This window comes from Pogoniulus pusillus, chromosome 40, assembly GCF_015220805.1.
Source record: "Pogoniulus pusillus isolate bPogPus1 chromosome 40, bPogPus1.pri, whole genome shotgun sequence".
Classification (NCBI taxonomy): domain Eukaryota; kingdom Metazoa; phylum Chordata; class Aves; order Piciformes; family Lybiidae; genus Pogoniulus; species Pogoniulus pusillus.
This window is the reverse complement of record NC_087303.1, coordinates 568,441-596,164: the sequence shown is the minus strand read 5'-3', so window position 1 is coordinate 596,164 and position 27,724 is coordinate 568,441. Positions and strand designations below refer to the sequence as shown.

General features: G+C 66.7%; 2 protein-coding genes across 5 annotated transcripts; one reads left to right on the top strand and one right to left on the bottom strand.

Moving 5' to 3' along the window:
• Window positions 1–393: 393 nt before the first annotated feature.
• On the bottom strand, window positions 394–22,601 carry HDAC5 (histone deacetylase 5). Of its 4 annotated transcripts, none has more exons than XM_064174653.1 (27): window positions 22,512–22,601; window positions 20,527–20,656; window positions 17,420–17,494; window positions 13,728–13,948; window positions 13,164–13,296; window positions 12,843–12,957; window positions 12,534–12,661; window positions 12,296–12,427; window positions 11,764–11,876; window positions 11,439–11,555; window positions 10,640–10,859; window positions 9,897–10,087; window positions 9,081–9,359; window positions 8,417–8,573; window positions 7,498–7,631; window positions 6,524–6,644; window positions 6,362–6,411; window positions 5,761–5,868; window positions 5,406–5,461; window positions 5,224–5,311; window positions 5,013–5,132; window positions 4,836–4,933; window positions 3,972–4,090; window positions 3,722–3,855; window positions 3,439–3,523; window positions 2,435–2,588; window positions 394–2,024 (listed from the first exon to the last, which is right to left on the bottom strand). In XM_064174653.1, the coding sequence occupies exons 2-27, from the start codon at window positions 20,546–20,548 to the stop codon at window positions 1,985–1,987; spliced, it is 3,210 nt and encodes a 1,069-aa protein (XP_064030723.1). In that variant the 5' UTR covers window positions 20,549–20,656; window positions 22,512–22,601; the 3' UTR covers window positions 394–1,984. The 4 variants fall into 4 exon arrangements, with proteins under 4 accessions (XP_064030723.1, XP_064030726.1, XP_064030725.1 ...); XM_064174656.1 differs by having other exon boundaries at window positions 9,912–10,087; XM_064174655.1 differs by having other exon boundaries at window positions 13,164–13,293.
• On the top strand, window positions 21,493–27,724 carry HROB (homologous recombination factor with OB-fold). Its single transcript, XM_064174240.1, has 11 exons — window positions 21,493–21,558; window positions 22,387–22,507; window positions 23,610–23,719; window positions 23,937–23,987; window positions 25,286–25,369; window positions 25,547–25,684; window positions 25,831–25,939; window positions 26,020–26,105; window positions 26,745–26,852; window positions 27,043–27,235; window positions 27,430–27,724. The coding sequence occupies exons 1-11, from the start codon at window positions 21,493–21,495 to the stop codon at window positions 27,501–27,503; spliced, it is 1,140 nt and encodes a 379-aa protein (XP_064030310.1). The 3' UTR covers window positions 27,504–27,724.

The following is a 27,724-nucleotide window of genomic DNA, read 5'->3' as shown; positions in this document are numbered from 1 at the left end:
GCCTGCATGGAGCCCTTCAGGCTCTGGCAGCAGCTCTGAGCTCTGCCTGCAGCCTTCTCTCCAGGCTGCACGCCCCCAGCTCCCTCAGCCTGTGCCCACAGCAGAGCTGCTCCAGCCCCGGGTCATTTCGGTGACCTCCTCTGGACCTGCTCCCTCAGCTCCGTGTCCTTCCCGTGCTGAGGGCTCCAGAGCTGGCTGCAGACCTGCAGCTGAGGGCTCCCCAGAGCAGAGGGCAGGATCCCCTCTGCCCACCTCTGGCCTCGCTGCTCTGGGTGCAGCCCAGGCTGCCACTGCCTGCTCCTCCCCAGCCTCTCCCCCACCGGCACCCCCAAGGGCACACAAAGGAGTCCCCCAGAGGGCAACTTGGGCGGGGGGAGGGAGCCGCAGGGGCAGTGCCAGAAACAAGTTTTTATTTCTCCGCGGACAACATCAGAGAACATCTTACAAAATACTGAACCATGTCCAGAGCGAGCGGCGACAGGAGAGAGCCCGGGCGGGGGCTGGGCAGGGGGACACGAAGGGGGACACGGACACGGACGGACACGGACGACAGCAGCCCAAAAGCAGAAGCAGCCTCGCTGCCGGAGCTCAGCGCCCCTCGGCCCCCGGGCAGGTGTGAGAGGGGGTGGGGGGCCGGGAGGGTGCCTCGATGGGAGCTGTTGTCGCAACCCCTCCCCCCCATAAAAAGGGGTCCTGAGTAGCCACCACCACCCAACACAGCCCCCAGGGTGCGTGCGTGCGGGGAGGGGTCCCTACAGCAACACCGCCCCCCCCCTTCCCTCCTCGCCACCTCTCCCCCCCAATCCAAACCGAGGCAACCCCCCGGGGGCTGGCTGCAGGGGGCCGCAGAGCTCCTTTCTACCCCCCGAAACTCAGGGACACCTCCGACCCTTCCCCCCGCGCTGTGGAATCACTTAAAAGCACTGTCCCCCCCCCGGGACCACCCCTTACAAAAATACTATTCAATAACGCATCTGTAGCAAAGTTAGAGAGCTCGGGGGGGGGCCGGGGGGGCTCCGCCGGAGCCTGCACGGACCCAGACCCCTGCGCTGCTGAGGGACGGGAAGGTAAAGGGGGGGGAAGGGGGAGTTTGACCCTCTCTGTCCGGGTCTCTATCTCCCTTTTTTGGGTCTTTGCCTCCTTTTTCGGGTCTTTATCTCTTTTTTTTCCCTTTCTTTATCTCCTTTTCTTTATTTATTTCCTTTTTTCTTTCCTTTTCCTTCTTCCCTTTCCACTTCTCTTTAAAATGGACAAAATTTGACCCTGCTGAGGGTGGCTCAAGTGACACAGGGATGGGAGCTTTGTCCTCCTGTGGCTCCTCTCCCTCCTTCCCCTCCTCCTAAAAACAGGGAATAAAAAAACCCTCAACCCCACAAAAATAAATTACCCACCCCCCCCCCCGCCCAGGAAAATTAAGATCCCCCCCCCAAAAAAAAACCCAAGAACCTCCGAGGGAAATTTAAGGCATTAAACCAAAACCTAAAGCCCCAAAACTTGACTGAAAGGCACAAAGATTCCCCCTGGGGGAGGAGAGGGAGGGGGAGGGGAGCTGGGGGGGGAGAGATTCCAGAGCCAGGGACAGGGGAGGGGGAAAAGATAAAACAGGGGGGGGTAAAAACTAGAGAGGCGCTGGGGGGGTGGGGAGGGGGCAGGGCAGGGCAGGCGCGGGGGGAGCTGAAGCTGAGCGCGGGCGGAGCTGATGCTGCACCGGGACGCGGCTGCGGGCACTGCGCGGAGCTGCGCTCCGAGAGGACTCTCGGGGGGGTTTTTTGTGTCTTTTTTTCTCCTCTTTTTAATAGAAAAAGAAAATATTTTCCTCTTGTCCCTGCCCCCCCCCGGGCTGCGGCTTTGCCTCTGCTCCTTCCCTTTGCTCTCCCTCCGCCGTGAACTCTTTCTGCTTTCTCTGTTTTCTCCTCACTCTCCGAGGTTGTTTTTTTTTCCCCATCTCTGACAAGAGTCTCCTCCGGGGGGGCCCACGGTGGGCTCACAGCGTGGGTTCAGCCTCCATTGGCTCCTCTGCTGGCCTGGCCGGGGGGGCAGAGTAGTGCTGAGTGGGGGCCAGACCCTGCCCGGAGCAGCCCTTCCCTGCCCTCCCCAGGTGCGGCTGAAGCCAGAGCCCACCCCAGCCACGGCAGTGCCAGCCCTGGGGCTTGATGGCCTCAGGAGGGGGCATGCCAATGGGAGGGGGGCACATGGGGCTGCGTGCAGACCCCCAGGGACATTTGTGTGTCCCCCAGGAGCACACAGGGCTCCATGCAGACCCCCCCAGGAACATTTGTGTCACCCCCCCCAGGGGCACACAGGGCTCCATGCAGACCTGAAGGGACATTTGTGTGTCCCCCAGGGGCACACAGGGCTCCATGCACAGCCCTGGGGCCACCTCTGCCCTCGCTGCCAGGCCGGGTGCCAGGCTGAGTGCCAGGCCGGGCCATACCTGGGCCGTGGGTCGGCGCCGCCCTGCTCGGCCCCCACGGACAGCAGGGCCATGGCTGTCACCGTCTCTGCCTCCTCTGCCTCCCCCTTCTGCGCCTCCAGCAAGGAGCAGCCCACGGCGGCCGCGAAGCGCTTCACGGAGCCCCAGTGCTGGCCTGCGGGCACCGGCACGGCTGGGCACGGCCGCGGCGACGCCCCCGCGGCAACGACAGCCCCGGGCGGCACCCGTGGGACCCTCCTCGTGGGAGGGACGGCCCAAGGGGATCCAGAGAACCCCCCTGATGGAGGGCTCAAGGGACTCCCTGTGGCACCCACTGACGGGACAGACGTAGGGACCCTCCTGAGATCCCCATGGCAAGGACAGCCCCAGGGGACCCTCCTGAGACCCCCACGGCAGGGACAGCCCCAGGGGACCCTCCTGAGACCTCCACGGCAGGGACAGCCCCAGGGGACCCTCCTGAGACCCCCACGGCAGGGACAGCCCCAGGGGACCCTCCTGAGATCCCCACGGCAGGGACAGCCCCAGGGGACCCTACTGAGACCCCCACGGCAGGGACAGCCCCAGGGGACCCTCCTGAGATCCCCACGGCAGGGACAGCCCAAGGGGACCGTCCTGAGACCCCCATGGCAGGGACAGCCCCAGGGGACCCTCCTGAGACCCCCACGGCAGGGACAGCCCCAGGAGACCCTCCTGAGATCCCCACGGCAGGGACAGCCCCAGGGGACCCTCCTGAGACCCCCATGGCAGGGACAGCCCAAGGGGACCCAAGGGACTCCTTGTGTCACCCACAGCTGGGGACCCTCCTGAGACTCACCACAACAGGGACAATGCCAGTGACACCCCCCCTAGGACCTCAGTGGCAGCCCTGCAGACGCCCCAGGCCCCCCCAGAGCAAGGACAGTCCCCAGTACCCCCCCCACCATAGCAGCAGAGAGCCACTGAGGTCAGCCCAGCCCTGGTGTCCCCCCCAGGCTTTGCCGGCGCCGGCCCCGGGCAAGACTCACTCTGGATCTCGATGACCTTCTCCAGCGTGGCCACAGCGTTCACGTTGGGCTTCTGCTGCAGCAGGGACGGATCCAGGGGCTCCAGCTGTGGGGGTGAAACCATCAAGACCCCCAAACCTGCCACCAGCCTCCCCCCAGGCTGGGGACAGCAGCGGAGCCCTGAGTAGGCTCCATCACCCCAGGGGAGACTGAGGCACGGAGCAGGATGAGCACCGCAATGCGCCCCGAGGGGTGCCGAGGGGGGGTCCTCAGGGGGAGGGGGTGCCCAGGGGTGCCCCCATACCTCCAGGCCGAGCAGTGCAGACACACAGGCCTCGGAGGCGTCGCAGATGGCTGTCAGGTCATGTCCCCCCTCCAGGGCCAGCACCACCCTGCCCCCCGCCAGCATCATCAGCTGCTTGGTCAAGTGCCCGAAACCTGGGGGGCACCAAGGGCTGAGCTGCAGATGTGGGGGGGGGGGGGGGGGCGGGGGTGTGACAAGCAGCTTAGCTCGAGGTGTCCACCCTAGGGCCACCCCCCGGAGCCCCACTCACACTTGGCAGTGACAGAGTAGCCACCCAGGGGGGACAGGTGACCCTCGACGGCGTCGAAGCCGGCAGAGACCAGCACCACGTCCGGGGAGAACTCGTTGGCAATGGGCATCACCACGGTCCTGGGGGCACAGGGGCACGGCTGGGCACAGGGCGCCCCCACGAGGGTCTGGGGACACCACACCCAGGATAGAGACCTGCCTCAGGGTGCAGGAATCTCCCCCTCAGCACGTGGGGATGCCTCCCAGCTGCGTTGGGACCCCCCCACCAAGGACTACAGGGATGCTCCCCAGGGTGCAGGGACCCCTCAAAGGGTGCAGGGACTCCCACTCCCCCCACAAAAGCCCAAGGACTCCCCCAGGCCACAGGGACCCCCCTCAGGGGTGCAGAGACCCTCCCCAGAATGCAAGAACCCTCCACAAGGGTGCAGGGAAACCCCCCCCAAACCAAAACCCAACCAGGGATCCTCCCAGGATGAAGAGACCCCCCCCATGGGCCTGAGGACCCCCTCAAGGGTGCAAGGAACCCCCCCCACCCCAGGACACCTCCCTCAGGATGCAGGGGCCCCCCCTCCAGGACATGGAGACACCCCCTTGGCTGTTCCCAAGGGTGCAGAGACCCTCCCCAGGACACAGAGGGACACTCCCACACAACATGGAGACCCCCACAGCCCCCCCAAGATGCCAAGACCCCCACCAAGGGCACAGAGACCACTCAAGGGTGCAGGGACCCACTTAAGAGCACAAGGACACTGCCTAGGGTGCAGGGACCTCCTCCACGGCACAGGGACCCCCACCCAGAGTACCGAGGCAGCCCTCAGGGTACAGGACCCGCCCCCAGAACACGAGCCCCCCCCCAGCCCCACACCTGAAGGCTGTGAGATACTCCACGTCCCCGATGGGGGGGTCCACGCCACCCGTCCAGGCGATGTTGATGTTGTAGCCCACTCCCAGCCCGCTGCCCACCTGGGCAAAGCCACGGGAGACCCCCAGTGTCACAGCCAGGGCAGGCAGGGGGCAGGCGACCCCCCCCTCCCCCCAGTACCTCCTCCGGCGCTCCGCTGCCCGGGAAGAAGTTGCCGTCGTCGTAGCGGTGCAGGGAGATGTAGAGGACGTCAGGGTCGCTGTAGAAGGCTTGCTGGGTGCCGTTGCCGTGGTGGATGTCCTGCGGGGGCAGCAGCTCAGCAGCCGGCCCCGGCCCCGGCCCGCAAGGCGCCCAGCACCCGGGGGGGTCCCCATCCCCGGGGGGGCCATACCCAGTCCACGATGAGGATCCTGCCCACACTCAGCTTCTGCTGCAGCAGCTTGGCCGAGATGGCCACGGAGTTGAAGAAGCAGAAGCCCCTGGGGACGGGGCACAGTCAGCACTGCGGTGCCCACGGGCACCCCCACGCCCCCGCCACGCCCCTCCCCTTGCTGCCCCTGTCCCCACACTCACATGGCCGTGGACTCCTCGGCGTGGTGCCCTGGGGGGCGGATGATGGCAAAGCCGTTCTGGGGGGACACAGAGGGGCACGAGGGTGTGACACGTGTGTGGCACCGTGGGGGCTGCTGGGCACACCTGGGCGAGCGTGCAAGGCTGCACAGCAGCTCACAGCAGGGCCGTGCAGGACACCACGGAGCTGTGCAAGCCTGCAGGGATCAGCTGGGCCCCGGGGGAGAGTGCAAGGCGGCAGCAGAGTGCACAGCAGCTCACACTGAGGCCATCTCACTCTCAAGTGGGCACGCACGTGGGTGCTGCAGCAGGAAGTGTGCACACCCCAGTGAGTGTGCAAGGACCCAACCCAGCTCACCTTGATCTCGCCAGCAGCCACCTTGAAGGAGAGCTCCAGCAGGCAGCCCACGGCCATGCGCACGGCGCTGGAGGAGTGCATCTCGTTCCACACTGTGTCGCTGTCCACCTGTGGCACGCTGGCATCAGCAGGGCAAGGGGATCCCGTGGGATAAAGGGACTCCTGGGCACCTCGAGGGACTGGGAGCACACCTCCCCCCTCAGGAGACAAGGGGATCCTGTGGCACAGTTGCACCCGGGGCACAGCAAGGGATGGGGCACTGCAGAGGATGTGGGTGCAGGGATGGGGCACCCTGGAGAGCAGGAGGGGAACTTGGGTGCTCTGAGAGACAGAGCACCTCATGGTCACCTCATGGGTCAGGGGCACTGCTAGGCACCCAAAGGGATGGGGCACCCAATGGCACAAGGGAGACCCCAAGGGACAGAGCAGCCTATGGCAGAGGGGTACCCTGTGGGGCCATGGGTGCTGTTGAGCACCCAAAGGGAGGCAGGATCTGCTGGGATCAGGGGGACCTCTGGCACCCCAAGGGATTGGGAACCCCAGGGGACAGGAAACTCCCAACCCGAGACCCTCCCCAGCTTGTCAGCCCCCCCCTGCTCACCCCAATGCCCCCGCAGGGCAGCACCGCATACATCTTCTGGCTGATGGGACCTGCCGGGCAGAGCGCGGCCGTGAGGGGACAGCAGGGACAGGCTGCGTCCTGCCCACCCCTCACGGGGACACAGGCACCTGGGGGACCCCTCCCCCAACAGCCAGCACCTACCCAGCAGCTTCTTGCTGTCGAGCTTCTGGCGGTTGAGAGGGCTGGTGCCGTAGAGCAGAGTGTGGTGCTCCGAGTGCACAGCCTGGATCTCCTCCAGCGTCGCCTTCCGGCCCCGGATGCGCTGAGACCGGGACGGGGGGAGGAGGGCGCGGGGGGAGGAGGGGAGGGGACAGGGCTGAGCTCTTCTGTCAGTTTAAGGCTCTACTGAAATTGGTACTTTTTACTTTTTTCTGGAGAGTTTGAGTTTAGAATAAACAGTGGCAGGCACTGGGCTGAAGGCCATAACCATCACCACCATCCTCATCCTCATCTCCACTGTTTCTGCTGTCACTAACCAAACCCACATCAAACATTCCTGTTGAGCCCACCCCACCTGCAACAGGCAAGCTCAGTAGCTGTGTGCTGCAGTAGTGTCACCCCCGATGACAAATGCCCACTGCTGTTACTGATCCCCGGCCACTATGCACAGGAGCACCGCGACGAGACAGAGCACACCCAGCCCCGGGGACAGCGACCGCAGCAGCGAGTGCCTGCTGCTGCCACTGCCACCGTCACCTCTGCCCCCACTGTGCTGCTCAGCCTCTGCCACCTGCAGCCCAACTTTGCCCTTTCTCTGCTGCTCCTTGCTCGCTGCTTGACTGCTGACAAAGGTCCCAGGGCAGGGAGGGAGCTGCAGGCCCTCGGGACCCCCTTGTGCCCGGGGGCAGGGGGGGCAGAGGTGAGCTTCGTGCCAGAGCTGTTGTGGTGGTTCCTGAGCTGCAGATACGAACCTGCCCCTCCCTGGCACCTTTGCTGCTCCTCCACTTAGTCCAGAGCAGTGCACACAAACTGCACTGCCCTGCCAGGTCCCCACTTTGGGCATTTGCTCCAGGGGCACACAAAGCTCCCAGCTGTGGGGTGCCAGTCCAAAGCACAAGGAGGCAGGGGGGACACCCCCGCACAGGGCCGGGCACAGGGCACAGGGCTGCCCTCACCTCACACTTGCCCAGCAGCCCAGTCTCCTGCAGCCGGGACCAGATGCTCTGGATGCGGCCGGCGTGCTCGGGGTGGACGTTGGTGTTGCCGCAGGTGCATTGGTGCTTCAGCATGAAGGTGTCGTACACCACGCCTGGGGGTGGGCACCGAGTGGGCACGGCTGGCATCGGCGCCCCCACCTGCACCCCGGGGCCCCCACGGACACAGGGAACCCCAGGGAGGGGACACCTTGTGGGACATGGGCACTGCTGGGCACCCTATGGGACAGGGGATGCCCTCATCAGGAGCACCCTGAGGCATCCCACGGGACAGGGAAAAGCTGTGGGACACAGGGACCTGAGGCACCCAGAGGGATGGGCAATCCTGTGGGACATGGGCACTGCTGGGCACCTCAAGGGACAGGGCACCCCATGGGACAGGGGAATCCCCTGTGTGTCACCCGGAGGGATGGGGCACTCCATGGGGCAAGAGGATCCCATGGGATAAGGGGATGTCTGGGCACCTCCAGTGATCAGGAGCCACAGGAAAACAGGAGGATCCCACAGCATGTGGGCACTCTGGGCACACCGAGGGATGGGACACCCCAGAGAGAGCAGGAGCACTCCTGGGCACCATAGCAGCCAGGGCACCTCATGGGGCAGGGGCACTGCTGGGCACTCAGAGGAACATGACACCAATGGCATAAGGGGAACACTATGGGAGAGTGGCACCCTGTGGGCCACTGGCACTGCTGGGCACCCTGAGGGACCTCTGGACAGCTCAAGGGGTAGGGGACCCTATGGGACAGGAGATCCTGTGGCGTGTGGGCACCCCTGGATGCTCTCAAGCAGGATCCAATGGGCCACAGGCTCTAGGAGACAGGGCACCCTGTGGGCAAAGGAGCCTCCCTCCAGCCCACCATGCCCCCCAGTGCCATACCTGTAGTGAAGAGGTGCTTGGGGGGCCCATCGGGCACAGGGGGCTTGATGCCAGCACTGGCAGGGGACGACTGGGTGCGGGCAAGGGCTGGGTGGGGCAGTGCCAGGATGCCCAGGGCTGGGCCAGGGTACAGCTGCAGCTGAGCCTCAGGGAACACCTTGGGGGAGGGTCCAGACCCCCCCATCAGCTCCGGCTGCCTGGCACGAGTCAGGTGCCCATCCTTGTCCCCTCCCCCTGGCTCCACCCCAGGCTTGGGCCGGCAGGAGGGTGAGGAGGGGGTGGGCACGCAGGGGATCTGGGGGGGCACCGAGGAAGGGGCAGCCACGTCCGAGTGTATGGGGGGGGATGAGTCACGATGGGGCCGGAGGGGGACAAGGACGAGGTGCGGGGGAGGCAGAGCCAGGAGGCCGGAGGAGGGGGCGGGGGGGGATGAGTCACTGCCCCCTCCGAGTCATCGCTGCAGCAATGGGCGGGGGGGGCAGGCCCCAACACCTGGGGGGAGGGGAATGGGGGGGGAGAGATGCTCAAAGGATGCCTGCGTCGGGGGGAGACACACAAGGCAGGGAATTGGTGCATGAGTCTGGGGGAGACACAGGGAGTGATGGCATTTGGGGTCCCCACCCTGGCATTGATCCGTGTGCCCCCCCCAGCACCAAGGCCTCACCTGCTTGTAGCTGGCTCCCAGCTCGGTGACACCAGAGACCCCCCCGGGACCCTCGGGCTCGTCCCCACCCTCCCCTGGCTCCTCGCAGGCCCCTCCACAGCCCTCAGGCTCCTGCCGCTGCTCTGGGGGGTCTCCAGCATCGGGGGACACGATGGTGAGGGGGGGCCCGGGGGGGACCCTGTCCCCCGGGGGGGGTGACTGCTGCTCTGTCAGCTCCTCCTCCGTCTCCTCGGGGTGGGTAGGGGGCGGCCGTGCCAGCTCCCCTGACTTGGGGAGCAGCTGTGGGGCATGGGTGGGGGTTGGAGGGGTCAAACTGAGCCCCCAACACCCCACGGCTGCCCTTTGCTAGCCCCTGCCCTCTGCCCACCCCACAGCTACCCAATGCCCACCTCATGCCCTGTGTCCCCCCAAAATCCAGCCCTGATGCCCCCATGCCCAGCAGCCATGCCACAGACAGCCCATACCCCATCTCCATGCTCTGTCCATCCTGTGCCCACCCCATGCCCTGTACCCCCCAACATGAAACCCCATCCTAGACCCACCCCATCCCCACAGCTACTCAGTATCAACCCCACACCCCACACCCACCCCATGCCAAATTTATGCCCCATACCCACCCCATTTCCACCCCACACCAGCCCTATGCCAAATTCATGCCCCACACCCACTCCATCTCCAACCAATGCCAGCCCCACGCCCACTCCATTCCCACCCCACACCCATTCCATACCCACTCCATTCCCATCTTACACCAGCCCCATGCCCACCTCACATCAGCCTCCCATGCCCACCCAGTGCCAACCCACATGGCCCCACCTTCCCCAGCTGGACCTGCTGCTTGTCGAGGAAGTGGTGCTGGAGGGCGCCGTGGGGCAGGGCCTGGGGGCTCTGGGGCAGGGGCGAGGACTGGGTGCGGCTGAGGGGCCGGTGCCGAGGCAGCTTGGGCACTGCCCGCACGCTGCCCACGCGCTCCCCGCTCACCAGCGGCGACTGCCCGTGCAGGGGCACTGCGGGGAGCCCAGAGTCAGCCCCGGGCACCCCCAGGCCCAGCTGGGAGAGCAGGGAAACAGGGAAGGGGAAAGGGAAAGCAAGGGGGGAAGGGCAGGAAAAACAAACACCAAGCCGGGGGGGGGAAACTGAGGCAGAGGAAGGGGAAGCAGGAAGGGGAAGCTGAGGCAGAGAAGAGGAAAGTGAGGAGAGGAAGCTGAGGAGAGGAGGAAGCTGAAACAGAGAGGAAGGCACTGAGGCAGAAGAGGAGGCTAAGGTAGAGAGGAAGGGAGTGAAGGATGGAGGGGGGCAGGAGCGGCAGAGGGCTCGGGCGGGGGCTGGGGGCGGGCAGGGGGCTCGGGGCTCGGGGCAGGGGGCTCGGGCAGGGGGCTCGGGGCTCGGGCGGGGGGCTCGGGCGGGGGGCTTGGGGCTCAGGGCAGGGGGCTCGGGCAGGGGGCTCGGGGCTCGGGCGGGGGGCTCGGGCAGGGGGCTTGGGGCTCAGGGCAGGGGGCTCGGGGCTCAGGGCAGGGGGCTCGGGGCTCAGGGCAGGGGGCTCGGGGCTCGGCACTGACCGGCGATGAGGGCGCTCTGCTGCCGCGCTTGCTCCAGCAGCAGGACGTGCTGCAGCAGGGTCGCGGGCCCGGCGGGGGGGTCCCCGTCCAGGGCCACCCCCAGCAGGCAGCCCGGGATGGAAGAGGTGCTCAGGAACTTGCCCGTGAGGGTGGCCCCGGGCCGCAGGGTGGCCACCCCCGGGCGCTCGGCCTCTGCCTGCGGCGACAGCTTGGGGGACGCCTGCGGGACGCAGGATGGCACTGGGGACCCCCCGACATTGGAGGGGCGCTCCCGGTGCCCCCCCCGTGTGCCTCAGCTTCTCTCCTATAGCGAAACCGAGGCCCAAGCACGGCCCCGGGGAATACTGAACCCCAACACTGGGGGTCCTGCCCCAAGCCCCACTCCCACCCCAGTCTGGCACTGGGCACTGGGTCCCCACAGCAGCCCTGCCCCCATGCCACCGCTATGAGACACCAGTCCCTGTGCCACCCGGCGTGAGGTCCCCACATCCCCCTCTAGGGTCCCATGTTCCTGTGCCACCCCTATGGGCTACAGGGCTCCCACACCAAACCTGTGAGGTGCCAGGTCCCCAGATCACCCCCAAGGGTACGAAGTCCTTGTGCCACCCATTGCAAAGTCTCCAAATTGCCTCTACAGAGTCCCAGGTCCCTGTGCCACCCACTGCAGGATCCCCACATCCCTCCTGTAAGGTCTCCTGTCCCTGTGCCACCCTTCGAGGTGCCCACATTAACTCCATGAATGCCAGCTCCACCCCCTCTATGCAGCCCACACCAGGTCCCCGGTGCCAGTGGCACTCACGCTGAGGTGGGAGCTGGTGACAGTGACAGTGGCCTGCAGCCCCAGGGAGATGTTGGGCAGGGACGGGGACGTGTAGAGGCTGAGCTGGCCTGTGCCATCCAGGGCGAGGGCACGGGGCTGGGAACAAGGCAATGACACTCATGGCACACACCTGGGCACCAGGCATGCTCACAGCACCCACTGGCACGCCCATGGCACACACCTGGGCACCAGGCATGCTCACAGCACCTGCTGGCACGCCCATGGCACACACCTGGGCACCAAGCACACTCACAGCACCCGCTGGCATGCCCATGGCACACTCGTGTGCCCGCAGCTCTCCTACCTCTGCGGGGATGTTGGGGACGGAGCCGGTGAAGCCATTCTCGGCGATGGCACTGTGGGAGCTGTTGGGGGAGCTGGGCCCAGAGCCTGGGGCACTGCTGCAGACTGACGACACTGCAGGACACCAGAGGGGCACAGAGGGGTCGGGGGGGGCACTGCCACCAGCCTCACCCTGCCTCGGCCTGCCCAGCCAGACTGAGAGGGCAGCCTGTGCCCAGGTGTGCCCTCCTGCTGCCTGCTGACCTGCATGCGCGGGCACTGCTGGCACAGGAGCACCCAGCTGTGCCGCCGGGGCACAACAGCACACAGGCACCTGCACGGCTGCTGCGGAGGCAGGAGCAGTGGCACAAGCACTGCACACACCCGGCAGGAGCACAGCCCCCTCCCCACACCCCCACGGCCCCCGGTGCCCTCGCAGCTCCCGGTGCCCTCGCCGCTCCCGGTGCCCTCGCAGCTCCCGGTGCCCTCGCAGCTCTCGGTGCCCTCGGCCCCGCGGGGCGCGGCAGGCTCCGGCGCCGGCGGGGGGCGCTCACCGGTGACCTCGAGGGCGCGGCGGCGGCAGGCGCTGATCACGGAGCCATCCTTCCTCCGCAGCAGGGGACTGCTCCTGCGCTCCGTCACCTTCTGTTTTAACCGCGACCGCACCTTCAGGTTGGGTTCCGAGGCTGCAGTGGCGGTGGGGGGGACACACACACGCCGCCCCCGGCCCAAAGACCGGCGTTAGCCACGTGGCACTGCTCCGGCGCCCCCCCCGCGCCCCCCAGCACCCACCGGTTTTGCGGAGCGGGAAGTCGTCCCTGCTGTCGTAGGTGCCCAGCGCAGGGAGCTTGTAGGACGGGGGGGTGCCCGGGCTGCCGGTCTGGGGGGGGGAACTCTGGTCCAACGAGGTGTGGTGAGCCCTGGGAGGGGGTGTTGGGGGTTCGGGAAAGGGGGGGAAAGGTGGCAGAGATCCTGCTGGGACACCTGGCTCCTGCCCCGCTCACTCCCTGCCCTCTGCTTTGAGGGGGGGGTCAGGCTGGGCTTGAGGGGGTTGATTGGAGGGGGGGAGGGGCTTTGAGGAGACTTGTGGGGGGCACCTACCAACATTTGGGGTGCTGGGGGAGGGAATGGTTGGGGGGGCCAGGAGCTGGCTCCTTCGTCTTGCTGAGCAGAAACTCCTGCAGCTTCAGCTTCACCTCCGTGCTGGCGATGGCACCTGGGGGGCACAGGCGGGACATGGGCACGAGTGGGAGAGCAGAGAGGGAACGTGGGCATGGGTCCCGAGCGGCGCCTGCCACACCCACATCTGTCCCCGAGCCCAGCACTAGCCCAGTCCCCAGTGCCCCCCACCTCCACCCTTCCCTCCCTGGCCTCACAGGGAGCCCAGGACCACCACCCGGGACCACCCCGGCCCCAACTCACTCTCCCTGCTCTTGTCCTTGGTGCGCAGGGCATGGAGCTGCTCCAGACGCTGCTGCTGCTCCAGGGCCTCCTGCCGCTGCCGCTGCTGCTCCAGCTCCTGCTGCCGCCGAGCCGCCAGCGCCTCCTGCTGCTGCTGTGGGGCCCCCATCCCGGCGACCACCCGCCAGTGGGGTCAGCCCTGAGGGTGCCGCCAGCCTGCCCCCAGCAAGGCTCCAGCACCCTAACCTTCATCTAATGTCTCCATCACCCCAGGAAATTGATGCCTCAAGGCTCTGGCACCCCAACCTCCCCCCAGTGGCTCCATCACCCTGAACGGGTGACACCTCTGGCTCCCACCCCGCCGCCATCAGCCCGCACTGGTGATGCCCCACAGCCCCACCCTCTCCAACAACCCCCCAACAGCTCCATCACCCCAGACTGGTGATGCCTCATGGCTCCACCACCCCAGTGCCCCCCAAGTAGCTCCTTCATCCCCAAACAGCGATGCCCCTTGGCTCCTTCCCCCCAGCCCAGCAGCGCCAGCAGCTCCATCGCCCCCGCCCGGCAGCGCTCCCCCAAGCCCACCTTGAGGTGCTTCTGGAGCTGGACCTCGTGCTGGCGGGTGAGGTGCTCGTGCTGCTTCTGGAACTCGGCGAAGAGGAGCTGCTTCTGGAGCTGCTGCTGCTGCTTGAGGGCCAGCAGCTCCCGCTGCAGCTGCCGCTCCCGCGCCGCCGCGTCCAGCCCCGGGCCCCGGCGCTCCGCGCACGCCTCGGGCACCCCCCGAGCCTCCGCCAGCCCCTCCGGCCCTGCGGGCACCGGACAGGCTTGGGGTGAGGCTGCCAAGGGATGGTGAGAGAGGTTCGGGGGTGCCCCAGGGACAAGCTGAGCAGTGAGGAGCAGTTTGGGGTGTCCCAGGGATGAGAAGCTGGATTTGAGAGAGGTTTAAGGGTGTCCCGGGGGTGATGGGGGGGGTATCGGGGAGAGGTTTGGGGGGTCCCAGGGACGGGTGGAGGAAGCTGGGAGCAGCCAGGGGCTGTGCCAGGGACGGCAGGGGCAGAACCTGAGACGCTCAGGAGGCAGTTTGGGGTCTCTTGGGACGAGAGGGAAGAACTGGGAGTGGTCTGGGGGTATCCCAAGGACAGGGGGCAGTTAATCTGGGGGGTCTCAAGGAAAGGAGGGAGCTGGGAGCAGTCTGGGAGTATCCCGAGAGTGGGGGGGGGGGGGCAGCTGGGAACGCTCGGGGGGCGAACGGGGCATTCCCAGGGTGGGGGAGGGGGAACACACAACAGTTTGGCTGCTGCTGGGGGCAAAGAGGTGTGCGAGAGATCGAGACCCTGGGGGGGGGTCTCTCTCCCACCAGCTCCAAGTCCTGCATCAGTCCCATCCCCCCCCCTCAAAATAAACCAGCCTCCCCCCAAAACCCCAAACCAAACACCCTAGGAGGGTCACCCCCACCAGAGCCCCTGCACTCTAAACTGGTCCAGAGAGTAACTGGGGGGGCGGGGAGGGGGCAACATTGAGCGCCCCCCAAGTCCAACACATCCCCTTGTTGGTTTCTGGGAGCTGGGCGGCTCGGGGGGCACAGCTCACAGCCCTCCCCCAGACCGCGAAGGGCACAGGGAGGGGAACGAAGGCATCCAACTGCTCCCCCCAGCCAGCACCGCCCCCACGGGGGGGCGCGGCGCAGGGGGGCCCCCCCATCCCCACGCAAACAGGAAGGCGGGGGCGGGGGGCACGCAGTGCATGCTAATGCAGCCCACTCCCACACACGCCCCCCCGTGCCACGCGGCTGCACGTCGGGCACTGACGTGCGCCCGGGACACACGGACCCGCGGACGTCACCGAGCCGCGGGGCTCGGGCACCGACCCCCGCAGCTCTGCAGCCCCCCCGCTCCCCGGACAGTCAGCACCCCCCCGGCTCACTACCAGCCACCCCCTTCCCAGTGCCAACCAGTGTCACCAGGATGAATTAGCGCCCCCCCACTCCCCCCCCCCCCCCGTGACAGGGACCATCCCCACCACAAACAAATTAATCCCCCCCATATACCCAGCAGTGCTCCCCAGTACCAACCCCACTTCACAGTGCCAACCAGACCCCCTTCCTTAGTGCCAAGCAGCCCTCCCCCTGCCAGCCCACACTGCCAGCCCCTCTCCCCCAATGCTGACCAGTCCCTCTAGTGCCAGCCCCCCCAACAGGATCCAGTTTTCCCCCCCATGCAGCCCCTCTACATACCAAACCTGTCCCCCCCCAGTCTGTACCAGCGTCCCCAGTGCCAAGCAGCTCCCCCAGGCAATGCCAGCCCCCCCCCCCAACACGCAAGAGGGGCTGTGGGGCAGGGGCAACTCCCATCCCTCCCCCCCAGTTCACTCCCGGGGAGGGGGGAGGGAATTGATTCTCCTCGGGGTGGGGAGGGGACCCCCAGCAGACCCCAAGAGCTGCCGGCCCTGGGTGCTGGGTGCAGTGAGAGGGTGAGGACACAACCCCCAGCCCTGGGGGGGCACAATACCCAGGGGGGGTGGTTAAAAATATCCCCGGGAGAGGCCAGTTCAGCCCTGGCCAAACCTGCACTTAGGGGCTCAGAAGTGGCTTTGGGCTGGCAAGGGACCGAGGCCACCACCCTGCGGGGTGGGCACCACTCCCCCCAACCCCAGTGCCCTCCCCTGGGACGGATGCGGGGGGGTGCTGCTTAACCCCTCGGTGCCCATGCCCCCTCGCCCCTCCCCCAGGGTGAAGTGCAGTGGGTCCCTTTGGGACGGCTGGCAAGGGGGGCTCCTGTGGGCAATGGGGGCGGGGAGGGGGTCTCCGTGACCCCTGATGTGTGCCCACCGCAGGGCACTACCGACGCCAGGGGGGCAGCTGCACCCGTGCAAGGAGAGGGGAGCTCCCTGTGCACACCTGTGCCAGAGCAGCTCACTCTGTGCCAGGAGGGCTGTGCCCTCTGCACACTCGTGCCAGGAGAGAAGCTCCTCCCCTTGCACGCTCATGCACACTCGGGCAGGGATGGATGGGGCCTTGCTCACGCTCGTTTACTCCCTCCCTTGCACACTCGTGCAACAGCAGCTCTCCTTCATGCACACTTGTGCAAGGGAAGTCGACCCTGTGCACCCTCGTGCAAGCACAGCTGGTCCCTGTGCACGCCTCTGTGCAAGGAGAGTGGCTCTCTTGCACACTTGTGTGCACTTGTGCAAGGAGAGACAACCCTAAGCACTCCCAGTGCAAGGAGCTGGGCCCTTTGCACACCTGTGTGCAAGGAGAGTGGATCTCCCCTTGCACATCTGTGCACACTTGTGCAAGAAGAGCCAACCCTGCACACTTCAGTGCAAGAAGGGCTTGCCCTTTGCACACCTTCATGTGAGGAGAGCAACTCTCCCCCTTGCACATTTGTGCAAGAGCAGCTTTCCCCTTTGCACACACATGCACACCTGTGCAAGAGCAGGTCTGCTCTTGTACAACCATGTGCACACACCCAAGAGATAACTGTCCCCCTTGCACACCCATGCACAAGTGGCACACCCCCTCTGGCACTCTTCTTCTTGCACACTTGTGCAAGGACAGCCAACCTCGTGCACATCAGTGCAAAGAGAGCTGACCCTTTTGCACACCTCCAGGTGAGGACAGCACTTCCTCCTGGCACACTTGTGAACACCCAAGCAAAGAGGGCTGAGCCCTTTGCACACTCGTGCAAGGAGAGCAGTTTCCCCTGGCACACTCATGCACAGCTGTGCACAAGCAGCTCCTCCTTGCACACTTGTGAACATCCAAAGAGGGCTGAGCCAGAGCTCAGCCACCTCTCCACACCCACTCGTGTCCCCAGCTGCCACCACAGCAGCGCCCACTGCTGAGTGACACCTCCTACCCGAAGCCGGCAGGGAGCAGCTGGGGAACTCCCATCCCTCGGGGGGTGGCACCAGAAATCCCTGGTGGATGCCATGTCCCCCCCCGGGCACCACAGCTGCCACCGTGGGGCTGAGGACCAGCAGAGTCCCCACCAAGACACAGCATCAGCCGCTGGGGCGTGGGGACCAAGGGACAGTGAATCTGCTACCCCAGGGGTGGGACACCCCAAAACTCGTGGCGGGGGGGAGACACACGACAGAGGCACTGCCCGCCGGTGCCAGGGGTGCTGCCAGGGGGGCACATTCTGGGCACAGCAAGGCAGAGCCCTGGACAGGGAGGGGACAGGCAGCTAAAAAGGACAAACCCTTGGGGACAGGAAGGGCCCTGGGTGGGATGCTGCTGGGTGCGGGCTGAGCTGAGCACCCCCCCCAGCACTCACCTGGAGTGGGGAGGGCAGCAGGGAGCTGGGTGCAGGAGAGCAGGTCCAGCGAGGGCTCAGGGTTGGACCCTCCCTCTGCAGAGAGACAGCCACAAACTGGGGGGGCCTGGGCATGTGTATGCACCTCCCCCCTCAGCACCCCCAACCTCAGTCCCCCCAGACCCGGGGGGGAGTGGGCGCGAGGGAACAGCTGCAGCATCCCCGGAGCTAGAGGTGATGGCAGCAGGAGCAGCTCCCCCCCGGCTCCACTATCCCGGGCAGGGTGGGGCTGGGTGCCCCCGGTGCCCCCTCTGCCCCCTCCCGTCTGCCGTGTGTGTCCCCCCCCCGGCCGGGCTCTTCTCTCCAGCCTGGAAATAGCCTGGGCACGGGAGGAGCCAGCTATAAATAGGGCAGCATGCCACGGGGGGGCCACGACAGCTCCCACAGGACAGGGTATGCCGCGTGTGCCCCCCCCGTGCCACAGCCCCCACCAGGGCCTATCTGCACCCCGGAACTGCCCTTCCCCTCCCCCCCAAGCCCAGAATTTGGGGAGAGGGGCTGCTTCACATAGAGGAAAATGGGGGGGGGGGGGGATGAGGGGTCCACAGCAGGGCTGAGATCCCATAGGCCCCCCCAGCCAGTGCACCTCCCCTCTATTCTGTCCCCCCCCCAAATCCCTGCCCCAGCCCCTAATTGCTGGGGACGTTAATCCGCATCAGTGAGCCGGAGCAGAATCCAGGCCACGCTGGGGGGGGCAGCCCCACGCTGGGAAAGTGAAGACAGGAGCCCCCCCCACACCCACCTCACCCACGACCCCCCCCCAGGCTGATACTGGGGGGGTCCTGCGGGGCACAGGCACCAACTCAGCACATTTTCTGCTGGATCAATGACACAAAGCAGCTGAGTGGGGCTGGGCGGGGGGATAACAATGGGACCCCCCCACACCCCTTCCCCGGGGTCGGGCACCCCCCCTTTACAGCCACCAATCCCCCCCCCCCCCGCAGCCACGTTTATTTACCCTCCTGTTAATCCCAGGCTGAGACTTTTAATAGCTGAGATATTTATGGGCTGACCCCCCCCAGTCCCCCCGTGCCCCCCCTCTTCCCCCCCCGGGGTGCTTTGGGGCTTGACGTCAGCTCAGCTATTTCTGGTGCTGCCAGCGGGCAGGAGGCCACGGGAATGAGCCCTTCTGGCTGCCAACGCCCCCCCCCGACCGTCACAGCACCGGGCAGGATGCGGGCACGGGCACCCCCCCACCCCCCATCCCATCCAGAAGTGGTGGCACAGCTGCGGGATGGGGGACACGAAGGGTCTGGGGGGGAGGGGGGGGTGAGCCCCCCCCGTCGGTGCCAGGCACCCCAGGAGGCGATGCCAACATCGGTGATGCTGGGGGGGGCTTGGTGCCTGCAGGACCTCCCCGTGGTGCAGCCCAGGGCCGGGGTGCGAGAGAGGAAAGGTCTGGGGGACACTACAGGGGATGCTGAGCACCCAGAGTGGGACACTGGGCACCCCAAGGGGGAACACTGGGCACCCCCAGACCCTGTGCCACGTCCCCAGGCTGGAGGCTGCCCCCAGCAGCCTGAGGGCTTCACCCAAGGATCCCCAAGCCCACCCCGGGCCCAGCCAGCAGAGGACCCCGAGGGCAGCGCCAGAGGGCTGGGCAGAGGCGGCCAGGCCGTGTCCCCATGCCACCGCGCCGCGTGCCAGCCCCGTGCCAGGCACGGCCGGGCACGGCTCCAGCCCCGCGGCCGCTCCAGGAATGCCGGCGGGTGGCTAAGGGGCAGCAGCGGCACCGGGGGCGGCTCTGGGGACAGGGGGGACAAACGCCCCCGCCGCAAACCAGCAGCGAGTCCCCGGGAGGTCGAGGGGGCTCTGCCACCACCCTGTGCCTCAGCATCCCCTCCCCAGCCTCCCAAAGGCTCTGGGCAGCGGCAAAGCCACTCGTGCCCAGCTGAGCCTCGGGGGCCACGCACGTGTCCAGACGTCACCGGCATTCCCACCGGGATAATGACAGGGTGGCACTAAAGAGGAGCCGAGCAGCCTGGGCACAGCCCTCGCTGTCACCCTGGCTGTGCCCACCACGGGATGTCACCGAGGAGACCCCACGTCTTGGCACATCAGGGTCTGTGGGAAGCCACCAAATTTCACCCCTCAAGAGCAGCAGCAGCGACCACACGTGACCCGTGCCACGGTGGCACCACGGTGGTGACCGGGCACCCTGCCTCGGATTCCCGCGGGGTATGGGCGGATGTCGAGGGGGGATCCGGGATAACCGGAGCTGGGGGCGGTTGGCACAGTCCCGGACAGCCGGCAGGGTGCCTGCTGCCACTCCGCACGCGCCCGTCTCACACAGTGCCACCCACACGGGCGCTAATGAGCCGCGCGGCGCCGGCGGTGGGCGCACGGAGCTGGTGTGCCGCGGCGGGGCACAGGCTGCCACCGCAGCCCCTGCCCGCACGGAGCCGGTGTGCCGCGGCGGGGCACAGGCTGCTTGCTGCGGGGAGAAACTGGGGCACTCTGGGGCCACACTGCAGACCTGGTCCCTGTGCCCGACACCTGATGGGTGCTGGGGTGGGAGTGGGGACCTGTTCCCCGCCCCTGATGGGTGCTGGAGTGGGGGGCTCTGGGACCATGCTGGGGATCTGACCTCTGTCCCCAGCATCCAATGGGTGCTGGGCAAGAAGCTGGGGGGCTCTGGGGTTATGATGGGGACCTGAGTCCTGTGCCAGACACTAGACAGGTGCTGGGCATGGAGTGGGGTCTCTGGCACCACGATGGGCATCCCTGATACTGGGTGCACACTGGGGTGGGGAGCAGGGGGCTGCGGGGCCACAACCCCCATCCGGACACCCGGTGGGTGCTGGGGCAGGAAGATCCTCAGGGACACAGCAGAGACTCGATGCCACTCTGACACCCGATGGGTGCTGGGGAGTCAAACTGGGGGCTCCATGGCCGAACTGGGCACCAGTCCCCATCCCCAACGCTCAGTGAGCACCAGGATGAGGAGCAGGGGGGGGCTGTGGCTACAGGGGGCACACGACCCAGGCGTGGCAGGGATGGTGCCCAGCACGGGGACGAGCGCTCAGCTGGGTGCAGCCCCACCCCACTGTGGTGCCTCCAGTCCTTACCCGCATCACTCTGGGGGTCCATGTTCCCAGCGGGTGCCAGCAGTGCCGGGGGGCACAGAGAGGCTGCTGTCTGGAGAGGCTGTCAGCGCCGCCCGGGGCGCTGCGGCTGTGTCCACTCCACCCAGAGGCCCTGCAGGAACCAAGCACCTCTATCAGCACCCCTGGCACCCATCCTGCCCAGTGCCCCCCACCACGAGAAAACAGCTCCCACACTGCCAGCCCCTGAGCACCTGCTTCAGGCTGGATCCAGTATCGAGCCCCCCCCCCGCCAAGTTCCTGAGCATCTCGAGGTGAAGGTGGCAGGATGTGACCCTGCTGCTACCAGGGGTCTGCGGGGTACCCCTAAATGGGGCCCTTGGAGAGACAGGGACAGAGGGGACCCGGAGGGGCACCGGTGGCACTGTACGAGGCTCTGCGGGAAAGAGGGGGGGAAGGGAAGCACAAAAGAAGATGAGGGGGGGTGGAGCACAGCCCCCAGGACCCCTGCAGGGACACGGGTGGGGCTGATCCCCTCCATGTAGACATGAGTGGCACAGCGCCGGTGTCAGACCCAGCCCCGTGGGGCAGGAGGTCGCAGACGCGCTCAGGGCCGGGCTGTCCCCCCCGACACTTCTGCAGGTCCCCCTCAAAGCATCACCCCAAGATGAGGGTAGGGTCGGAGCGGGGCGGGGGGGGCATATACACTTCGCCAGCAGAGACAGGGAGCCCGCGGGGGGCGGGAGGGTGGGGGGAGCACAGGCTACTGGCAGCCCCGGCGCGGTGCAATGGCCCCCCCCCGCGCAAGGGGCCGCGCTGCGGAGCAGTCACCGCCGCGCTGGCGCACGGTGCAAGCACCACTGCACGGCCCCCTCCCCGCAGGACACGACCCTCCCCATACTGCAGAGCAGCCCCCGGCCCATTGAATATCCCCCCCCCAAACAACGCACGGTGCCCCCCCGTTACCGCACGCCCTGTCCCCACCGCTCAATGGCGCAAGCTGTCGGGGCACGGTGCCCCCCCCCAACTCCGCTGCACCGACCCCCTCCCAGCACTGTACGCTGCCCCCCAGCACTACCAGCCTGACCCCCCCATTTCCCATTCCCCCACCCTACGCAGATCCCATCACTACATAGTCCCCCCAGTACTCACCAAAGCCCCCTCCCCACTCACTGCACGCCGCCCCCACTGCATGGACACCCCCTGAAGTGCATGACCCCCTCCACTGCATGGACACCCCCACGTTACCCGGGCACTTCCCCAGGGAACGACCCCTCCTCATTGCACAAACTCCTACCACCACCCTGCTCACTCCCCCCCCCCCCCCCCCCCCCCCCTTTGCTCAGACCCTCTCCCGGCCCTCCCCATTGCAAGGGCCCCCCCTCCCTGCAGAGACCCCCTGGCGGTGCCCGGACCCATGCCCATCACACAAACCTCCTCCCTCCATGGGTGCCCAGACCCCCTCCCGCACCTCTCAGCTCTCTCATTGCCAGGGCCCCTTCCCACTGCACGACCCCCCCCCATTAGCCAGACGCTGCACATACACACACGTTGCACGACCCCCCCCGTCCCGTACTGCTCGGACCCCGCACCACTGCACGCCCCCCCCGCGTTGTTCAGACCCTTCCGCACCTCCCGGACCCCTCGTTGCACAGACCCCCCCCTCATTGCTCGGACCTCCTCATTGCACAGACGCCCCCCATCACTGCCCGGACCCCTCCACATTGCGCGGACCCCCCCCCAATTCCCCATTGCAAAGGCCCCATTGCACAGACCCCCCCGTACTGCCCAGCCCCCTCCCCACTGCACGGACCCACCCCAACTGTACAGCCCCCCCCGCCTGCACGGACCCCTCTCGCTGCTCGTCCTCCCCCTTCACCGCAGAGACCCCCCCTCACGGCACGAACCTCCCCATTGCTGGCCCGGGACCCCTCCCCACGGCACGGACCTCCCCCCCGCGCACCTCCCGGCCCTGCCCACGGCGCGGACGCCCCCCCCGGCCCCGGTACCTGCAGGGGGCCCGCCCGGCGCGCGCCCCGCCGCCCCTCCATCTTTGCCGCGCGGCCCCGCCCGCGCCGACAACAACATTCGGTGACGTCACTCGCCGTCACGTGACGGAACCCTGCGCTAAAAATAGCTCCGAGCCCCCCCCCGACAGAGCCTGCCCACGGGGCGGGGCCAGCGCGGAGGGGCGGGGCCGGAGGGACAGCGCTGGGGGAGCATTGGAGAAGGCAGCGGGGCTGAGCGAGGGCCAGAGAGAGTGTGAGAGAGAGTGTGAGTGTGAGAGAGAGAGAGTGAGAGAGAGAGTGAGAGAGAGTGAGTGAGTGTGAGAGAGAGTGAGTGAGTGTGAGAGAGAGTGAGAGAATGAGAGAGCGAGTGTGAGTGAGAGAGAGAGTGAGAGAGTGTGAGTGTGAGAGAGAGAATGAGAGAGAGAGTGTGAGTGAGCGTGAGAGAGAGAGTGTGAGTGTGAGAGTGAGTGTGAGAGAGTGAGAGAGGTAGAAGGAGACTGAGGGGGAGCGGGCGCGTGAGACGGAATGAGCGAGAGAGGGAGTGAGTGTGAGTGTAAGGGAGGGAGTGCGTGGCACACACCTGTGACAGTGACACCATGAGTAAGAATGCGAGCGTGTAACACGCGTGAGCATGGCCTGTGTGTGGCGGTGTCAGCGTGTGACACGTGCGTGACAGTGGCACTAAGAGTGAGAGCGTGAGCGTAGCACGCCCGTGGGACAGCAGCACTGTGTGACACACGGACGCGCTCTGGCTGCTGGGGTGCAGTGGCACAGGTGTGGGCATGCAGCGGCTGGGGGCAGCAGGCTGGTGTGCAGCTGCACGTGGGGCTGTGCACGGTGCTGCGGTGCAGCACTTTGCACCTGTGCTCGCCCCACGCCGGGGCGCGGCGCGGCTGCCAGCTGAGGGGGTCAGGTCCGCCTGTGGCCCCCGTGGGAGGATGAATCACGGCGAGGCTGCGGTGAGTCACCCGCGAGGCCCTGCTGGGACACACGCGTGTGCGCACGCATGTCCACGCACACAGCTCTGCGCGCACTCGCACACGCACTGGGCCAGGCGCGCACACGGGCGGGCGCGGTCCCGGGCACGGTCCCTTTAAGAGGCGGAGCCGCCCCCGGCCCCGCGCAGCGCGGGGCGCTTGAAGCGGCCGCTCCGGCCCCGGCGCCGCCGGTTCGCCTCTCGGCTCCCGCACTTCCGCCCCCCTGCCATGGTAACGAGAGGGGCCCCGGAACGGTCGGGGGGGCGCAGGTTCGGAGCCCTCATGGGGTGGGCCTGGTCCTGGGGGGATTCTTGCCGTGAGGCCCTCCGGGGCTCCTCCGGGCCCGCCCGAGCGGGGGGAGCGAGCGAGCAGCCCCCACAGGCCCCCCCGTGCGTTCCGGGGTGCAGCCCCCAACCGACCCTCCCCGGCTCTGTCGCTCTTCCCGCAGGCCTGCCGCCTCCAGAAGCTGTTCGGGGCCGACGGGGACTTGGCCGACGAGGTAAGGGACAGGCCTGCCGCCGTGGGGGCGTCCGCGGCCTGGCACTGGTGTGGGCTCTGCGGGCACCACCGGGGCTGGCAGCCCCGCAGCACCCCCCGCTGCTCCCTGTGCGGGTGTTTAACGCAGCAAGCACAGGGGTGCGGGGGGTGGTCACTCATGAAGTGGCCGTGACTCGCTACGAGGTGGCTCAGTTGTGGCTTTGGAGCCATCGGCTGGGGTCTGCTCTCGCTGGGGCACAGGCAGGTGGGGGTAGGGCCGGGGCTGGCTGCGTGCCTGATGCCCTCTCCCCCCGCAGGAGTTCCTCTCTGCTGTGGAGGATGCAGAGAACCAGTTCGTGGCCCCCGCACGTTTGTCTCCAGCCTGTCCCGCTGCGCGGTCCCCAGCCCCCGGCCCGCAGCCCCTCCGCCCGCTGCCGCCTCAGCTCAGTCACTGCCCCGGTAAAGCCCCCGGCCTGCGGCCCCTCACCGGGCAGAGGGAGCAGCCCCCGGGCTGCTGGGGACCCCTGACCAAGGGAGCAGCCCCCCAGGGTGAGCTGGACGACCACCTGGCTGCCTATGTGGAGCTGGAGGGATCTGAGCTGTCAGCAGGGGCTGGGCCCCCCCCAGCCCGCTGGGAGAAACCTTCATGGACAGCCCCAGGGCAACAGAGCCCCCCGGAACGGGCAGTGCCCAAGAAGCTGCGGGTGGGAGAGGAGCTGGCCTCTTCCAGCTCCGGGGGAGCAGAAGACAAGCAGGACCCCCTGCCCACCCTGCAGGCAGCTCCCGCTCCCAGACTGATGCTGCGGCCCAGCACAGCTGGCACCTGCACCCCCAGGCCCAGCACACGGGGGGCGCTGTGTGGCTCCTGGGGCTCCAGCGCTGCTCCCGGGGGTCCACCTCCACAGCCTTTCCGAGCACCTCCGTGCCAGCCAGCGGCGAGCAGCTCAGGGGGGCCGCAGGTGCCTCGGGCGCCCGTGGCGCCGGCTCCCTGGCGGAGCTGCCCCCAGCCGCGGCTGTCCGACGGGCTGCCTGCCAACCCTCCGACCTTGATGAGCTGTGTGGAGCCCCTGCCTAGGCAGTCGGCTAGGCCAGCCCCAGGCAACCTGCAGACCCCCGTGGTCACCAACCACCTTGTGCAGCTGGTGGCCGCAGCCAGCAAAGCACCCGCGGCTGTCCCCTGTCTCCCGGGCAAGACCCGCCGGTTCCCGGGGCCTGCCGGGATCCTGCCCCAGCAGGTGGGTACAGGGCAGGGGAGGGGATGGGATGGGAACAGCTGGTGAAGAGATGCAACCCCCCTGATGTTTGTCTCTGTCCCATCAGCACTCTGGGAAGCTGCTGGATGAGATCCTTGTTTCTGCTCCTCAGACTCCAGCTCATGGGGCCCTGGCAAAGCCACGGGCAGAGGTAATCCCTGCTCCGGTGCAGATCCAGATCTGATTCCTGGCAGCACAGCTGGGAAGGGTCCCCAGGCTTCCACAGGGTGATGCTGGAAGGGGAGGGGGTGTTCAGGGCTCCCACCTTGCTCTGACTCGTGCTGGCTCAGCTCTGGTGATGTTGACCACAATTGTCCTTTTACTCCAGGTACTGCCCAGCTCCTCGCCGCCCACAGAAGATTTTGGGAAGGGCCCCTGGCTTGCCATGAAGGCAGAGCTGAAGCTGGACGAGAGGGATCCCAGCTGCTTCCTCAGGACCTACAGTGTGGTCATGGTGCTGCGGAAGGTGAGGGCACTGCCTTGGGGACTGTGTCCTGGCTCCTCTGGCACCTCGAAGCTGTGTCCAGGGCCGAGCAGCACCGTGGGGAGGGGGGCCAATGTGGGGTTGGCCACAGATGGGGACATCAGTGGGACAAAGGTCTTCATGTTCAGGCAGCCTTGAAGCAGCTCCCAAAGAACAAGGTGCCCAGCATGGCAGTGATGATCAAGACCTTGACCAGGACCAACGTTGATGCTGGTGCTGTGTTCAGGGACCCGACTGGTAAGGGTGGCTGTGCCTGGGTCCTGTTTGGGCTCCTGGCTGCGGCTCCCCGTCGCAAACAGGTCCCCTCCTTGTCCCAGGAGAGATGCAGGGCACAGTGCATCGCCTGCTGCTGGAGGAGCGACAGGGAGAGCTCCGGCCTGGCTCCGTGCTGCTGCTGAGGCAGGTAGGAGAAGCAGAGGCAGATCACCAGCAGCACCAAGGCTGCTTGTGCCGCAGGAGCCACTGACCTGTCACAGGCTCAGAGATGTCAGGGGTTGGAAGGTACCCAAAGAGATTGAGTCCAACCCCCCTGCCAGAGCAGGACCATCCAGGCTGGCTCAGGGCACACAGGAACACATCCAGACAGGCCTGGGAAGGCTCCAGGGAAGGAGACTCCGCAGCCTCTCTGGGCAGCCTGTGCCAGGCTCTGGGACCCTTCCAGGAAAGAAGTTCCTCCTTGTGCTGAGCTGAACCTCCTGTGCTGCAGCTTCCATCCACTGCTGCTTGTCCTGTCCCAGGGGGCAGTGAACAGAGCCTGTCCCCCGCTCCTGATCCCCAGCCCTCAGATTAAAGCCTCTCTGTCTTCTCTCCAGACTCTCAGACCCCAGGCCCTCAGCCTCTCCTCACCAGGCAGTACTCAGTCCCCTCATCATCCTCATAGCCCTTCTCTGATCTCTCTCCAGCAGATCCCTGTCCCTCCTAAATTGGTCACCTTGGTCACTGTGCCCAGCTGCTGGGCTCAGATCCCAGAGGAGTGGGGTGTGGGGCTCCTCCTTAGGCAGAAGCAGGAGCTGTGGCCTTGACTCCCTGCTCTGTCTCACAGGTGGGTGTCTTCTCCCCGTCCCACCGCAACCACTACCTCAACGTCACCCCCAACAACCTGCTCAAGATCTACCCACCAGAGCCTGAGGGCAGCTTCTTGCAGCAGGAGGTGAGAGAGGGCACAGTGCTGATGGCCCTGGGGGGACAGGGGCACTGGGACACACACACACAGAGGGTATTTTAAGAGGGTCTGGATGGTAGGGACCCTCTAGGTCAACGTGGGAGGAAGGGGGAGGGTTGGGAGGGATGCATAAATTCTCCCGTGGGCTCCAACGATTCATCTTTGCTGGGTTTTGCAGGTCCATGCCCAGGCTGGGCTGCTCCCAGACCATCCCACGCAGCCCCCACAGGGTGTCCCTGCTGCTGGAGACTGGGGACAAATGAGGGCAGGTGCCTGTGGCACAGAGCAGGCTTCTGGGGGCTTGTCCCTGCACTCTCAGAGCCCCAGGCCTGGGCAAGAAGAGCTGGTGAGAGCTGATGGCTGTGACATGGGTGAGTTGCACCCACTCTGGGTGGGGAGGAAAAGCTCCATGTCCTGTGGAAAACAGGTCAGGGGGTAGCGCAGCATCTCCCCTCCTCTGTAACTCCAGAGGGGGTCTTGTCCCACCACGCCCTCATCGGTGGATTTGATTCCTCCTCTGTACACACATAAAGCTCCACATTTCCTCCTCCCTGTGCCTGTGCAGATGACCTGGACGGGCTCCTGGGTGAGCTGCCAGAGGACTTCTTCTCCGCTCCAGCCCAGGCTGACTGCTGCTGACCTTGGGGGGCTGTGGTGGCACCAAGGAAAGGGTGACTGCTGGCAGGGCCTGGGCTGCACTGTGGCATATCAGGGAGGCTGAGCACAGTGCCCCTCCTGCTCCTCTCTCTGTCCTCTGCTGTGCTTGTGCTGGGGCCATGGCCTCAGTGTCTTCACCCTCCTGGGGCAGGCTGGCTCCTCTTGGCTCCCAAACCTGCATTAAAGGGCTGTTCTGTTCCTGC

Bases quoted from the DNA above. Each gene is read 5' to 3' on its own strand.
- HDAC5 (XM_064174653.1), bottom strand. From the start codon at position 20,548: ATGGACCCCCAGAGTGATGCGG. The intron at 5,869-6,361 runs GTGAGCAGGGGG...AGCGTGCCACAG, and splicing joins TGCCCTGCGGGGGCATTGGG to GTGGACAGCGACACAGTGTG. The intron at 3,524-3,721 runs GTATGGGGGCAC...TCACCCCCACAG, and splicing joins CTGCACTGCTCGGCCTGGAG to CTGGAGCCCCTGGATCCGTC.
- HROB (XM_064174240.1), top strand. From the start codon at position 21,493: ATGGCGCAAGCTGTCGGGGCACGGTGCCCCCCCCCAACTCCGCTGCAC. The intron at 26,106-26,744 runs GTAGGAGAAGCA...TCTGTCTCACAG, and splicing joins CCGTGCTGCTGCTGAGGCAG to GTGGGTGTCTTCTCCCCGTC. The intron at 26,853-27,042 runs GTGAGAGAGGGC...TGGGTTTTGCAG, and splicing joins GCAGCTTCTTGCAGCAGGAG to GTCCATGCCCAGGCTGGGCT.